Source organism: Sminthopsis crassicaudata, chromosome 3 (assembly GCF_048593235.1).
Source record: "Sminthopsis crassicaudata isolate SCR6 chromosome 3, ASM4859323v1, whole genome shotgun sequence".
NCBI classification, from domain to species: Eukaryota; Metazoa; Chordata; class Mammalia; order Dasyuromorphia; family Dasyuridae; genus Sminthopsis; species Sminthopsis crassicaudata.
The window spans coordinates 41404160-41418909 of NC_133619.1; the positions used below are offsets into that span (position 1 = coordinate 41404160).

General features: G+C 36.4%; 1 protein-coding gene across 1 annotated transcript in view; it reads left to right on the forward strand.

Moving 5' to 3' along the window:
* Nucleotides 1-12078, forward strand: part of MINDY4B (MINDY family member 4B) — a 49771-nt gene extending 37693 nt beyond the window's left edge. Inside the window, exons 11-12 of the mRNA XM_074301957.1 lie at nt 7612-7792; nt 8921-12078. Coding sequence (XP_074158058.1) covers nt 7612-7792; nt 8921-9054 — 315 coding nt within the window. The 3' untranslated portion in view covers nt 9055-12078. The remainder of the gene's footprint in view (nt 1-7611; nt 7793-8920) is intronic.
* The last annotated feature ends 2672 nt before the right edge of the window (nt 12079-14750 follow it).

A 14750-nucleotide genomic window follows, 5' to 3' on the forward strand; every position in this document is an offset into this window, starting at 1 on the left:
TACTACTCACCATTGTAGCTCATACCCCCCTCACTGTGTATGCTTCCAATTTACACAAAATCAAGCACCATGACACCATTAGTTCTTAAGCATAAAATATTTAATAAATGATGAGGAAAAAATAACAATAATAAACAACTTCACAGTTATTCAATGTCAGGCAAATGAAATAATCATCAAAAGATCATAGTATGCACCTAAGCCTGGGACTTACTTTATCACCAATGCACAGAAATGCTCATTGGAGAGAATGGGTACAATCTTATAAAAACTTAATGTTGTCAGTCATCTGCAATTAAATTGTCTCAATCTTGTTTATATACAAATTGTCAGCATGTTAACTCTTCCATTAGAGTGTAAGCTCCTTAAGAGCAGAGTCTGCTTTTGTCTTTCTGAGTATCTCCAATACATAGCACAGTGTCTATGTGATGAGTACTTCATAAAGGTTTGTTGACTTGATTCATGAAGTGCAATTTTCCATCAATTTTGAGACCCAAAGTCCTTAATCTTCCATCTTCAAATAGTCATTTGATTTACCACACTATGGGTTCTAATCTCTCCAGCTGTAAAGACCATCACATCTGCAAACAAGCTCAGAAAACATAATGCCCTGTGACTTCAGTTATTTTTCTACTCCAACAAGTTTTTTAAGTTCATTCATCTGAAAGTCAATTCTCTGTTCAATTCGCCTGACAACTATGTCTTCTTCGCATTTTAATGACATTAGCAAGTAGGGATAAGGAAACTCAGACTACACCTAGATGGAGGTTGATCTATGTTTTAAAAATAAGCCACAGATTCTATAAGGCAAAGATAAGGAAAGGGATGTTCCAGTCATGGAAGATGACTGGTGAAAAGGCATGGGGTTGGGATATGGGATATTATGTATAAAGAACAGAGAGAAGGCTCGTTTGGCTGGATCACAAAATGGAGAGTAATGTCCAGTAAGGCTTGATAAATAAGTTGGTTCCATATTATGAAGGACTTTGGAAAAATAAATGGAAGTATTTATATTTTATCTAGAGGCAATACAGACTGAATGAAACTGCTACAGTAAAAAAGAGTTACTCTCTCCTCTCCTCTCTCTCTTCTTCTCTTTCTCCTCTCTCTCTTTTTCCTCTCTTTTTTCCTCTTTCTCTCTTCCTCTCTCTCTTTTACCTCTCTCTCTTCTCTCTCTCTCTCTCTCTCTCTCTCTCTCTCTCTCTCTCTCTCTCTCTCTCTCAGATCAAATTTGAACTCAACTCCTTCATGACTTCAGGACTGGTGCTCTATCCACTGCACCACCTAGCTGCCACAAAAAAATGATATTCTCACTAGAAGAGATTGTAATCCCTTTTTCACCTCCCCGCCCCACTCCCAAAGTGCCCTATTAAATTGCTGAGTCCCTGAAGGTGATTTTGAGGTATGCAGAAGATGGAACAAGAGTCCCCATTGCTTTTTCTATTTGAAGGCACAAGTTTGAGTGTGAAGTTCCAATACTTGAGTGTGAACATAAAGTAGTATGCTGCTCACACCATCTGTAAAGCCTCGGGGGATTTACACCTACTGCTGAGAAGAAAAATTAACTTTCATTTTTAAAAGAGACTGAATCCATTTAGACTTTGTCTGAAGCAGTACCACTTCCTCTCCTTGCTGAACACATCACCTCTCAGTCAGACTCTCTTCCTTCACTTTTTTTTCACTTTTCTCCCTTTAGTGTTTAATATGATAATATCCAACATCAAACTTAACTTAAACATCAAAATAAATCTCCTCTGAAAATGGTGACAAATTTGTCCCTTCTCCTAGTTCTTTTAGGGCAGACATTTTGGCCCTGTGTTAAATATTTAACCAAGGGAGTGAAGATTTCATGTAAGAAATCAGACATTAATAATCCCTAGGTCCTTGTCATATTATTGCAAGGAAATGGTGAGTAGATAGGGCCTCCATCCTGGAGTGAGGAACATAGGAGTTCTAAATCAGCCTCGGTCATTTAATAGCTGTGTGATCCTGAGCAAGTCACTTCACTGTTTGCCTTCATTTTTTCACCCTCTCTCATGGGGGATTGTTGTGAGGATCAAATGAGATATTTGTAAAATGCCTAGTACATTTCCTGGAATATAATAGATGCTATATAAAAGTTAGCCATTATGGTGGTGAGACATTATGGTGCAGTACAAGGTTTCTAGATAATCAGATTAATTCAGTTGATCAACAAACATTTTATTATGGGCTTCTTATATTCTTGCTGTATTTATTAAGTGCTTACTATGTGCCAGCTACTGTGCTAAATGACTAAAAAAGGGCAAATGAAAAAGTCCCTGTCCTTAAGAAATGTACCTATTAATTGGTGAGATAATATGTAAATAATTAGGTACATACAAAATGTTTAGTGGTCCTTGACATTATTTTTCTCAAGATACTCAGCTAGCTTTGCTTTACATTTTATTTTCCCTGTTAGAATTTTTACATTTTATTTTTATTCTTTTATTTTATTTTATTCTTTATATTTTATTTTTCCCTGTTAGGTTCTGCTCCTTGAGGGCAGGAACTGTCTTTTTTGCCTGGTTGTGTATCCCCAGCACTTAGCACAGCACATAGAAGTGCCTACTAGGTAGATTATTCCTTATGTCAGTTTGTAGAAGGAAGGGCTTCCTGCAGAAGGCAGTGCTTGAACAGTGCTGTTTGGGAGCAGAAGCTGAAGGGAGGAGAAAAACAGGGCAGGTTCTGTGGGCAGCAGGCCAGTTGATAACCCTGACCATAATTGGACACAGAATAAGGGAGTGATTGAAAGGGATGAATTTGCCAACTCAGATTTCTTAGAGTCCGTGGCCCGGACTTTTTTTTTGTCAGTGTTATATTTACAATAATAATAACACTGATTATAATAACAGCTGACAATTATTTGACTTTAAGATTGACAAAGTATTGATATGTTAGGTATGATAACCTAAATTGATCTTTGCAACAATCCTGTTTGATACATACTATTATCATTTTACAGATGAAGAAACTGAGGCTGGGAAACATTAAGTGACTTGTCCAGTCATACAACTAATAAGCATTTAAAGCATATTTTGAATACCAGTTTTTCTGATTCCATGATGGATAGTTTATCCACCTACATATCTGCCTAGTGCTTCTTCAGTAATAGTAATACTAATTTGTAAAAGCAAAACCCAATATAACATCCATATATATTCCCGTGAGATTTTCCAAAAAATATGAATTATAATCTGATAGATCCTGGATGACTAGTGAGTGCTGGAAGTATAAAAGCTGCCAATAGCCCTTTCAGGTACATGCAGATACCAAACCCATTCCTCCGGCTCTAGAGTTTCTTTTGATGTTCAATCAGCCTTTTCCTCACTGATACAAATAACAGTATGTATAAGTTGTTTTAGTCTGTGATTTGAAGTTGGCTTATTCCTGTTTACGTGGTTAAAGAATTCTTTTTTGGGTATCAATTTTGTTCAATTAAACCCCACCTCCCACTTCGTGTCTTTTTTTTTCCTCCGGAGGCAATTGGGGTTAAGTGACTCACCCAGAGTCACACAGCTAGGAAATGTTAAATGTCTGAGGTCATATTTGAACTCAGGTCCTCCTGACTACAGGGCTAGTGCTCTATCCACTGATCCACCTAGCTGCCCCTCAGGTGTCCTTTGAGACACTTTGAAATTACTTTTTTGAAGAGCTTTTTAGTGGTGGCAAAGAATTAGAAAATGAGTAGATTCCCATCAATTGGGAAATGACTGAATAAGTTATGGCATATGGAAATAATGGAATATTATTGTTCTATAAAAAATGATGAACAAGCTGATTTTAGAAAGAAAGATTTTAGAAAATTTTATACAAACTGATGCTGAGTGAAACAAATAGAATCAGGAATATAATGTATCTAGTAAGAGCAAGATTGCATAATGATCATCTGTGAAAGACTTGGTTCTTCTCAGTGATTCAGTGATCCAAGACAATATCAATAAACTTCAGATAGAAAACATTACCTGCATCCAGAAAGAAAACTATGGAGATTGAATGTAAATCAACACATTCTGTATTTACTTTTTTCTGTCTTTTTTCTCTTTTGTTCTGATTTTACTCTCCCAATATGATTCATAAAGAAATATATATTTTAAAAGTTAATATACATGTGTATATTATAACTAGAAAAAATAAAACAATTAAAAAATACAGGAGAGCTTTCCCTGGTTAGGCTGCAGATGCTTGAGCTCATGGACAGCCTTTTCTGAATTTCATTTGGCTCAGGACACACCTGACTACTTCATGAACAGTCTGTTCCATGTTCCGGATTGAACCTTGACCTTCAGAGGTCTCAGGTGTAGGTACCTTTGATGACTAGATCCCATGATTAGCTTAAGGCTATTATACAGTCAGTGACATTAGGAGATGATGGTTATCGCTGCATGACGAGTCTGCTCAGCCTGGATATTAATAGCCAGGGAATGACCTTGAAAGAAACCTATTGCTATCTTAGTGGGGAAAGAGAAAAGGAGACCAATAAAATATTTTGAGAAGGTTGCAAGAAAGAAAAAAGAAGTTGTTGAACTTTTAGCAACTGAATTTAAAAAGCTTATAAGCACGTTCTAGGAAATACCATCCATTCTTAGTATGCAAGCAAAAAAAAAAATCAATATGCCATATTAATACAATGGTTTCTTCTATTTGGAAGAGCAATCTCCACAGATAGAGGTTGTCCTTGAAGTTTCAGCCCAGCACACCAGAAGCATCTACCTGTGAGGTACAAATCCAAAGTCACAATAAGCCACTGGTTAAAAGGACAACTAGGTGGCCCAATGGATAGGGGGTCAAGCTTATAGTCGTGAAGACTCATTTTCCCAAGTTCAAATCTGACCTCAGACACTTATCCTTTTGTCTCAGTTTCATCAGTAAAATGAGCTAGCGAAAGAAAAGACAAACTACTGCATCATATTTGCCAAGATAGCTCCAAATGGGGTCACAAAAAGTTGGGTATGACTTCAAACAACTGAACAACAATTTAAAACGTCTACTCAGGACAGGCAGGTTTGCATGAGACTCAGTGTGAGACTTAGGGCATCAATCTGCTTATACAGAAAATCTCAAGGGGCACCTTTGGGATTTAGTATAGTTTGATTCAAGTAAACAAACCCTGATTAAATGCTTTTGGCACTAAACAAGTTGCAATGAGAAAATATTCACCATCTGTACCCTCAAAGAGCTTCCATTCTAGTGTAGAGGTAAGTAAAAATAATGGGAGGTAAGTTGGGAGTTGAAATTGGTAAACAAAGGAAGCATAGTGTTAAGAAGTAGTGTTTGATCTGAACCTTAAAGGAAGTTAAAGGTTTTAAGAGAGAGAGGTGAGGAAGAAATGAATTAGACATGAGAGATATTCTGTCCAATAGCACCTAAATTGGAAATGAGATGCTATAGTGAACATCCAGTAGACCTCTTTGACTGTTAAGTAGTATGTAAATGGGGAAATCTCTTGAGAGCAATTGTGAACCACAGCTATCTCTAACTAGGTATAGAGATTTGATTCCTATCCAGTTTTTTCCCCCAAAGACTCAATCTGTGAGAAAGAAGACCAAGAAGAAACAGTGGGGTAGGGACTTCATGAGCTGGGAGAGAAATCTCTACTCTCCTTAGGACTTATTGAGCCAGGCTGGAAAGAATGGATAGCACAAGAGCAGTAAACTAAAAAGATGATGGAGCTGTGACAGAGAAGGGAGAGAATGAGAAAATGGAGCCCCTACAGGTATCTTAGAACAAAGAACTCAAACTGAAGCTACTGATTGTAAACTGCCTCTTCAAGAACTGCAGGGAGGATCAACTCTTTCTCCAATTTCCACTCCCTATTCTGGTCCATGATAATATACTTTGCTTGTTTCTTTTACTTAAACATTTTCTACATCCTGATTTTACCTCAAATATAAAGAAGTCAGGAGTTATGTGAAAATGCATAAAATTTTAATTAGGGTAGAGAGCCAAACCTCGATTTGAATTTTAGGGATTCATTAGCAGAGGGCTCTGAGCTATTTCTATCATATCAATATCTTTTCTTTTGATATAAATTCCAAAAAATATCAAAGGAAGGAATGAGGAGATTTAAAAGTAAGCTAACTATCTTAACAGTTGGTGGCTGATTAAATCTCTAGCCTCCAAAATGAGAAAGACAGAAGGGAAAAAGATTGAGGATAGGGGATACCTGTGTGAAAATCAGTTCTATCCCTTTCAAAAGTGAGTAAAAAAATAGAAAAGATTATGTGCTCCACACATTACCATCCACCAGTATTTCTGAAATAAAGTGAATAGAGAGATGTCCTCAATATCAATAAGATATAAGTTCAATTCCTGCCTGTAACAAATACCAATTATATGAGCCTCAGGAAATAGCTAACCCTACTAGGTTCCCAGATAACTCTCTGAGAATATGAATTACACAGCAGGTTCTGACCTGCACTGGTATGGGGAATTTTTTCATCAAGTGTTCCATTCATTGAAAACTAATAGGAATGGTAAAAGGAGGGGAAAGTAGAGGAGGAAAAGGAGGAAGAGATGGCAGAAGAAGAGGAGAATGTAACAGAAAACTCTTGTGCATGAGAATCAACAAATATGAGCAATTGAGACAAAGGGGAAGATTTGCATAAGCTGATATAGGGCAAAGGAAGTGAAGGCAAGAAGATATCGTGTACAATGATTAAATATTTTGTAAATTTTTCCTTTTTGTGTAATTTTCAAAATCTGACACAATTATAACGTTCAATCTCAGTCCTAGAGAATGAAACATAGACTTTCTCTCTCTCAGTAGAGATAAAAGAGACCACAGGTGCAGAATGTTGTATATGCTATCATATGAAGTCACTGGAGTTTATTCTTTGCTGAACTGTTTTTCTTTTTTACAAAAAAGATTTTAATTGTGGGAAGGGGAGAGATAGATTGTGAAATAGCTATAGTGTGAAAAACAAAATGTAGTGATCAGACTTGAAAAAATAAATGAAATACTACTTTAAAGAGCACCAGAGCTGAAATGAGTCCTATTCTACCCCTTTACAATTCCCAAATATAAAGACATTATATATTGCTGTTATAACCCCCTCCTATACATATATAACAAATACATGAGTGCACACTCATATATTATATTACATATTAATATTATTAATATTATATTAATATATTAATGAGAGGTAGCATACTGTAATGGATAGGGAAGACCTGAATTCAAATCTCACATAAAGCACCAGATGTCCATCCCTGACACATTTCTTAAACTGAATGCCTCAGCTTTAGCTTCTGCAAAACAAAAAAGTTCATCTCATTGGTTCCTAATATCTCCTTTAGCTCTAAATCTATAAGTCACTTTTCTATTTGCATTCCCAGTCTTTGAAACATAGGAGGGGTTTTAAAAAATCTTTACTCTAGATTAACATCATTAGAAGTAAGTGCATTCAATGATTGATTCCTTAATTTATCACTTGGCACAGCAACAGGTAAGATTAGGTGTTTAATAAGTGCTTTTTCATAATGATGACATAGTCCAAGATGAAGTAAAATCTATATTTATTGTAATATAACCAAAGCAACTTCCAAAGTAAGAAAGGATATTTTTAGATTTTGTTTTCTCCATCACAGGTTGGAAGCATGCTGAAGACTCCAAAATTCCCCATCTGGCTATGTAGCATCAATGGAACATATAGCGTCCTTTTTAGTGATAACAAGCTGCTCTTATCTGACTGGAAGATGGAGCATCAATTTGGTCTTTATTTTTATACTGGTCATCCCTTCCAGAAAAAGGCAGCCTATCTTACAATAGGTATGTAAATGCAATTTATGATAGGTTTTCTCAGGTGTTCCAATAGGAGTTTCTTTTTAACATGGCCTCTCAACAAAAGAATTTTTAGAGTTGATTGCTTAAAAAAAGAAACCCTTGATTTTAGTCTCCAAATAAAAGTAGTATGGTGGGGTACTACTAATTTTAGTTCACATAAAATCCCATTGTAAAGAAAACATGGACCTTTCAGGGAGATTACAAGAGAAAAATTTTTAAGTGATAGAACATATCAATTATTGACAAGAGTCATCTGGCCTAAGAAATGTGTAGTGATAACAGTAATAAAACGGTGATAAATAAATAAAATCTAAAAAAACTAAAGAACAGTAATAAAAATAAAAACCCTTTGGGTTACCTCCCAGGGATAACTACTTCAAGTCACGAATATTTCAGGTTTTCTTAGGGATCAACTAAGAAAATACTCTGTAAAGTCAAAAGAATTATGACAGTCATTTATTGTTATTAAGTATTTAGACATAATTAATTATATATCAACCAATATAAAAGTATTATATAACAATTAATAAAAATTATTATTATTCCTTTCTGGAATTTTCTCCTAGTCTTAATACTCTTCTCTTTAACCTGGCATAGCTATTCTTAGAGCTCAACCATCTGATCAATCTTAACTGTCTCTTATAGCATAGCTGATAAAATGGGTTTCATACTATCTTTAATATAGTAAGAGTTTAGCTGAGGATGTTATTATTTTTTAATTTAATTTTTATTTTATTTTATAATTATAACTTTTTTTGACAGTACATATGCATGAGTAATTTTTTGCATTATCCCTTGCACTTACTTCTATTCAGATTTTTTCCCTTCCTCCCCCAAGCCCCTCCCCCAGATGGCAGGCAGTCTTATACATGTTAAATATATTACAATATATTCTAGATACAATATATGTGTGTAGAACCAAATTTTTTGTTGCACAGGAAGAATTGGATTCAGAAGGTAAAAATAACAGTTTACACTCATTTCCCAGTGTTCCTTTTCTGGATGTAGCTGGTTCTGTCCATCATTAATGAATTGGAATTGGATTAGCTCTTCTCTATGTTGAAGATATCCATGAGGATGTTATTATTAATACTTGTTTTTTTTCTCCTTCAGATACTCATTCTCACCACTGGGAAGAAGTCCAGCAGAATGAGAACTGTGTCCCAGAACGACCAGTGGAAATGGTGATAAGGACAAAATGGAAGGGGGCTTCTGTGAAGTGGAATGGAACTCTTCCATTCTTCTAAAGAGAAAGACTTGGTTTCTCTGAAGTATTTGACACTGGAGACCTAACCCTTTCTTTGTAATATCCTTTCTTCCTTTAGCTTCCATGGCATTGAAGTCTCATAGTTTTTGTCTTATATCTTGGACCATGTGTCCTCTGTATTCTTGGCTGGCATTTCTATCCTCCTTATGGCTCTTAAATCCTCAAGGCTCTGTCCTAGATACTCCTCTCTTTTCTTTCTATACCCTCACCTTTGGCAAATCTACCCATTCCTATTGTTTCAATTATTATCTAAGAAGATGACTTCCAGGTCTACTTTTTTTCCTTTTTTCTTTTAATAGTATTTTATTTTCCAAGTATATACAAAGAGTTTTTAACATTCATCCTGAAAAACCTTGCTTTCTAATTTTTTTCTTCCTCTCTCCCACTCCTGTCCCTCCCCTCCCCAAGTCATCAAGCAATTCAATATAGGTTAAACATGTATAATTCTCTTAAATATATTTCCATATCCATCATGCTGCACAAAAAAAAATCAGATGAAGAGAAAAAAATGAGAAAGGAAAAAACAAACAAGCAAGCAAACAACAACAAAGGTAAAAATACTATATTTTGATCTACATTCGGTCTCCATAGTTCTATCTCTGAATGTGGATGGCACTTTCAATTATAAGTCTATTTTCTAATAGATCTTGAATTCAATTGCCTTGAATCACTTCATTATTGAAAAGAGCCAAATTTCTCACAGTTGATCACATAATCTTGTTGTTGCTGTGTACAATGTTCTCTTGGTTCTGCTCACTTCACTCAACATCAGTTCATATAACTCTTTCCATGTTTTTCTGAAATCAGTCTTCTTAGTCCAGATCTACTTTTTCACTACCATCCCTCCCCAGAACTTCAGTCCGATATTTTCAACTTGACATTGTCTTTCTCCACTAGATAATCTATTGGCATCTCAAATTCAACATGTCTGACATTGAACATATGTCCCTTCCCCAACTTTTTGATCTTTCATAATGGTGCTACTATCCAACCATTATTTTTGGATCCTTCCTTTCCCTTGCCTCAGAAATTCAAATCATTTGCCAAGTATTATTAGCTTTAGATCCATAATATCTCTCATTCAGATTCTAAGGAGGGAAATTGCAAAGCTCCTTTAATAACCTCAAGCTTCCCATGAAAGAAAATGTCCATCTTTTTAATACCAACATTTTATTGACATTGCTATGTTGCAGCAGGACATGTAATACCGAATTTTTAAAGAATTCAACATGAATATCACACAGAGAGCAATGGAGATGTTTGAGAAGGCTGTAATACATAGACAATGAGAACCTCCCAAGAGAGACACCATGTGATAGTAGCGAAAGCATTGGGCTAAGAAAAAGGCAGATCTGGGTCAAATCCTTCTTTAAATTCTTATTAGCTGTATGATACTGGGCAAATCATCAAAAGCCCTTTGGACCTCAATTTTCTCATTTGTAAAATATGGAGGTTAAAATACAAAGATCTCCAAGCTTCTCTCCAGTGCTAAATCTGTGATCTAAGGAATGGAATAAAAAATTATGTTATCAAAGAGTTCTTTGATGGTAAAAGAAAGTGGGTATATAACTCCTAATGTTTGTGAAAGCTGACAGGTGGACAGCAGAGTGCTCCACCAGTAATAATGATGGCTAGCATCATGTAGCACTCTAAGGTTTTTAAAGTATATAACATACAGTTGAATAAACTGAGTCAGACAGTGGTGAAATGCCTTGCTCAAGATCACACATCCAGTAAATGTCAAAGGCAGAGTATGAATTCATGTCTTCCTGGATCCAGGTCCAGTGCTCTGTCTACCACTCTACCTGGTCACCCTGTGTATTTGTCATCTGAAGCAAAAGTAAGCTTTGAGACCCAAGTCCCTAATTTTTAAGGTAGGGAAGGGGATATAATGCCTACAATGCATCAAGCACTAAGCATTCTTTATAAATATCTTGTTTGATTCTCACAACAAACCTGGGAGGTAGGTACTGTTATTATTACACTTTGTAGTTGAGGAAATTTAGGCAAAGGTTACGTGACTTACCCATAGTCACTCAGCTAACAAATATCTATTCATAGTTTGAAATTCCCTGACTTAAGGCTCAACACTCTTATCAACTGAGCCCTTTAAGGAGGAATAGGAAATTGAGGCACAAACTGACCTATTGAATTGAACTGAATTGATAGGGAGGATCATTGAGAACTAAAGTTTTTTAGACCCCATCAAATCCAACTCTTTCATTTTACCAATAAGGGAAAGAAAGTGCAAAATAACTTGCCTAAAGGAGCACAGCTAGTAAGTGTTTGAGGTAGGATTTAAAGGAAAGTCTTCATGATCTTAAGTCAGATGTCCTGTCATTTCCTCAAAGATTCCTCTCCCAAGTCCCAAAAACTTTGAGACTATGAGATAAAACCCACCTAATTTCCACAGTTTATTTTTCCATAATATCTACCACTTATAATGTACTTCTCATTTTCTTTTCAATTAATCTCTTTACAGTTGCTTAATGATTTACCACCCTGTGTTGTAATGGAAATATGAGTGTCCACCAGGATTTCCTGATGTAATAGAAAAAAATTAACCATTGACCATGAGAATTAAAAATATTAAAGTATGTATTGGAAAACCAAAGTCAAACTATTGGTGGTGAGGATATTATGCTTGAAATTTTAATTTCTAATAAGCATGAGTTGTTCACTCAGATACATTTCATGGGAAAAACAGGGGAACAAATCTCTTTTAAGTGTGTCTTCGGGAAAAATTAAATCCTTAAGTAAAATCACAACCAGGACTGCACGGCTGCCACTTTGAAGTCGGCTGTAACAGTTCATTTGTTTGATCCAAAATGTAGATTAAAATCTCCTCATGGCCCAGTACTTTACAATTCATACTTCCTTGATAAAATGCTACTCTTGGATTATAGGTCTTGGATTATAAGCAACAAACGTTTACTGAAGAATGAAGTCAAATGCAAAGTAGACCAGATTTCTAGGTAGGACATAAATACATCAGAATCTATACTAGGAACGACCCCAGAGTTCAACCCTTACCTGGGTCCAGGTCCAATACCTTTACTCTAGGCAGTTTTCAATCTTTAATTCCTGGTTTATAAGAGATTAGATTCCTATCTATAAGAATTTGCCTTTTCATTTTGTAAATGAGGGGAAATGAGATTCAAAAGGTTACACTAACTTGACTCTGGTCCTCTAGGATTCAAAGTCAGATCCAAATCAAGTATTCCTTTAATTTTACTATATTGTGTCCAGTGTTCTGTACCTCGGGCCAAGCAAAAACTGTGTAATCCCTCTTCCATATATCAGTTCTCCAAATATTTGAAGATGTAGTCTTCTCTCCCCTTCCCTTCCCTCTTCTCCCCTCCACTCCACTTCCTTTTCTCCCCTCCATTCCTCTTTCATCTCTCCACTGCCTTCTCCTCTCCTCCCTTCTCCTTTCCCTTCCCTTCCCATCCATTCACCTCCCTTGCTGGACTCTCCACCCCTTCCCTTCCCCCTCTCTTTCCCTTTTCTCTCTTCCCCTCCCCTCTCCTTTTCTCCTTTCTCTTCTCTCCTACTCTCCCTTTCTCTTCTCCTCTCTTCTCTTATCTCCATTCTATGGCCATTCCCACCAATCAATCCATCTATTGATGTGTTTGATCAATCTCCTCCAGCTATACCCAAGCTTGCCAATGTCCTTCTTCCAATAGGGCGTCTAGAACAGAATACAATCTCCAGTGGCCTCCTTCATTTTCAACACCCTGCTTTTAAAGTCATCCATGAACACATTGACTCTTTTATTGTCATATAGAGCTAGCAGCTCACTAAAACCCTGAGATTTCTACCTTATAAATTGCTGCTTTGCCAGATCTCTCCTCTTGTATACTTTGTGAAGCTGATACATAGAATTTTAAGCGTAAAACTTATAAAGAAAGCGCCCATCCATGGGCAATCACAGTGAAACACTGGCCATAATGGTAATAATAATAGTAGTAGGAATAAATTATCACTTTATATGATTTGGTGTATAACTGGGATTGCTTCTAGAAAACATTCTATGCCCAGGGGGCATCAAGCCTTAGTGATGGCACAACCAAGCAGCCTTGGTTCCCAGTCAATAGGCGATGTAACAGTGGCGTGGGCTAAAATGACAGTAAACCCCAGAAGTTCCAGTGCCAGGTTTTCTAGCCCTCATCTAGCTAACACCTTTATCTCTGTGGCTCACATTTCTTTTATGCGATCTTCTAGATGTAATGATGACACACATAATTTTCTCTCTTCCTTGGCAATTCTGTAGACTCCCCCCCACTCCACACTTCAGTTTCTATTGAAGAGAAATGGTTAGCTATCCCTTTAAAGGCAAGATTTCCTCACCTCCAGGCAGCATCATTGGTTGCTCCAGTCAGAATTTGGTGGCTGTGGACTTTTATATTATGTTAATTGGAACAAGTGTACAAGCAATAAACAGGAAGTAAACAACAGGGAGAGAGCTCCCTTAGAATGCTGGCTGCCTGTGCTGTATTCTATAGGGAAAATAATAGGCTTATTTCTCTTAATACCTCCCCTCTCCCAGAAAGGAAAACAAAAAAGTCAACAGTTGGATAGTTAACATGAAGTTTTTGCCCTCTAGGAATGACATGTCTGGGAAATGAAGTTACTGCTGATGAATGCTTGAATGGGGTTCCTACTGATGCCTCCTCCATTGCCCAAAAGGCTGCTGGGTATATTTGTAAATCCAGTGGAGATGCCCATCCAAGAGTTTGCAGAATAAATCTTACTATTGTTGAAAAAAGTGAATTAGTATCAAAAATAGAATATAATGTGATGATTATGATAATAAAATTGGAGAGAAAGCTATATACTTCTCTTCCACCCCTCTTTATTGGTTTTACTTCCATGTTGTAATGTTTCAAAAATTTTATTTGCTCTGTGGTATAGTTAAATAGCTTTTAAAAGACAACTTCTGAAATCATTAGCCAAAAATCTGTTGTAGAAACGGAATGGTCTATATTACTTTTATTTGAATTTATCACTTGGAGTTGCTCCCAAGCTTTCCCAGATTTTTGTTAAACATGATTTAGCAGTACTATCAGAAGATTAAAGTTTTGCATTGTAGCAAATAAGATTGCATATTCATACTTCAAGTGATCCTTGAGTTTTATTTATTATGGAAATGTGTGTCTGATAAAATTTCTAGTATGAATACATAAAATTATATTGCCTCAAAATATTCTGAATAAAGACCTTTATTGAGCACTGTCCATCAATCTTACTTCTTTTGGGTTCTTCCCACTTCTGTGAAGGCAGTATGACCCCTGAACCCAAACCAGGTCAGTTTCTAGGTGTTAGGTGCTGATATGTCTATAGCCCTGGTTTATTATCCTACCTGATATGGTTCAGTGGTTTATCTCTTGTCTCACCCACCCACCTGGTCAGGTATCAGCAGTCTCTGATGACCTGCAACCCTTAAGGTCCAGTGGGAAAGGAGAAAGAGGGAGTTTATGATCAAAGGCGTTGCTCTAACTCCCCATTCTTCTCTCACTCTTCCACATAACTCAATTAAGGTGGATTCTCCATTCTTCCCAGCTTCCTCTCCCAACATCAAGTTCAAACATCAGAGTCCTTTGTGAACTCCAGATAAAAATCTGTTTGGTTAGCATGGTGACTTCCAGTGTCACATGATCTTGGGTTAAAGCTAAC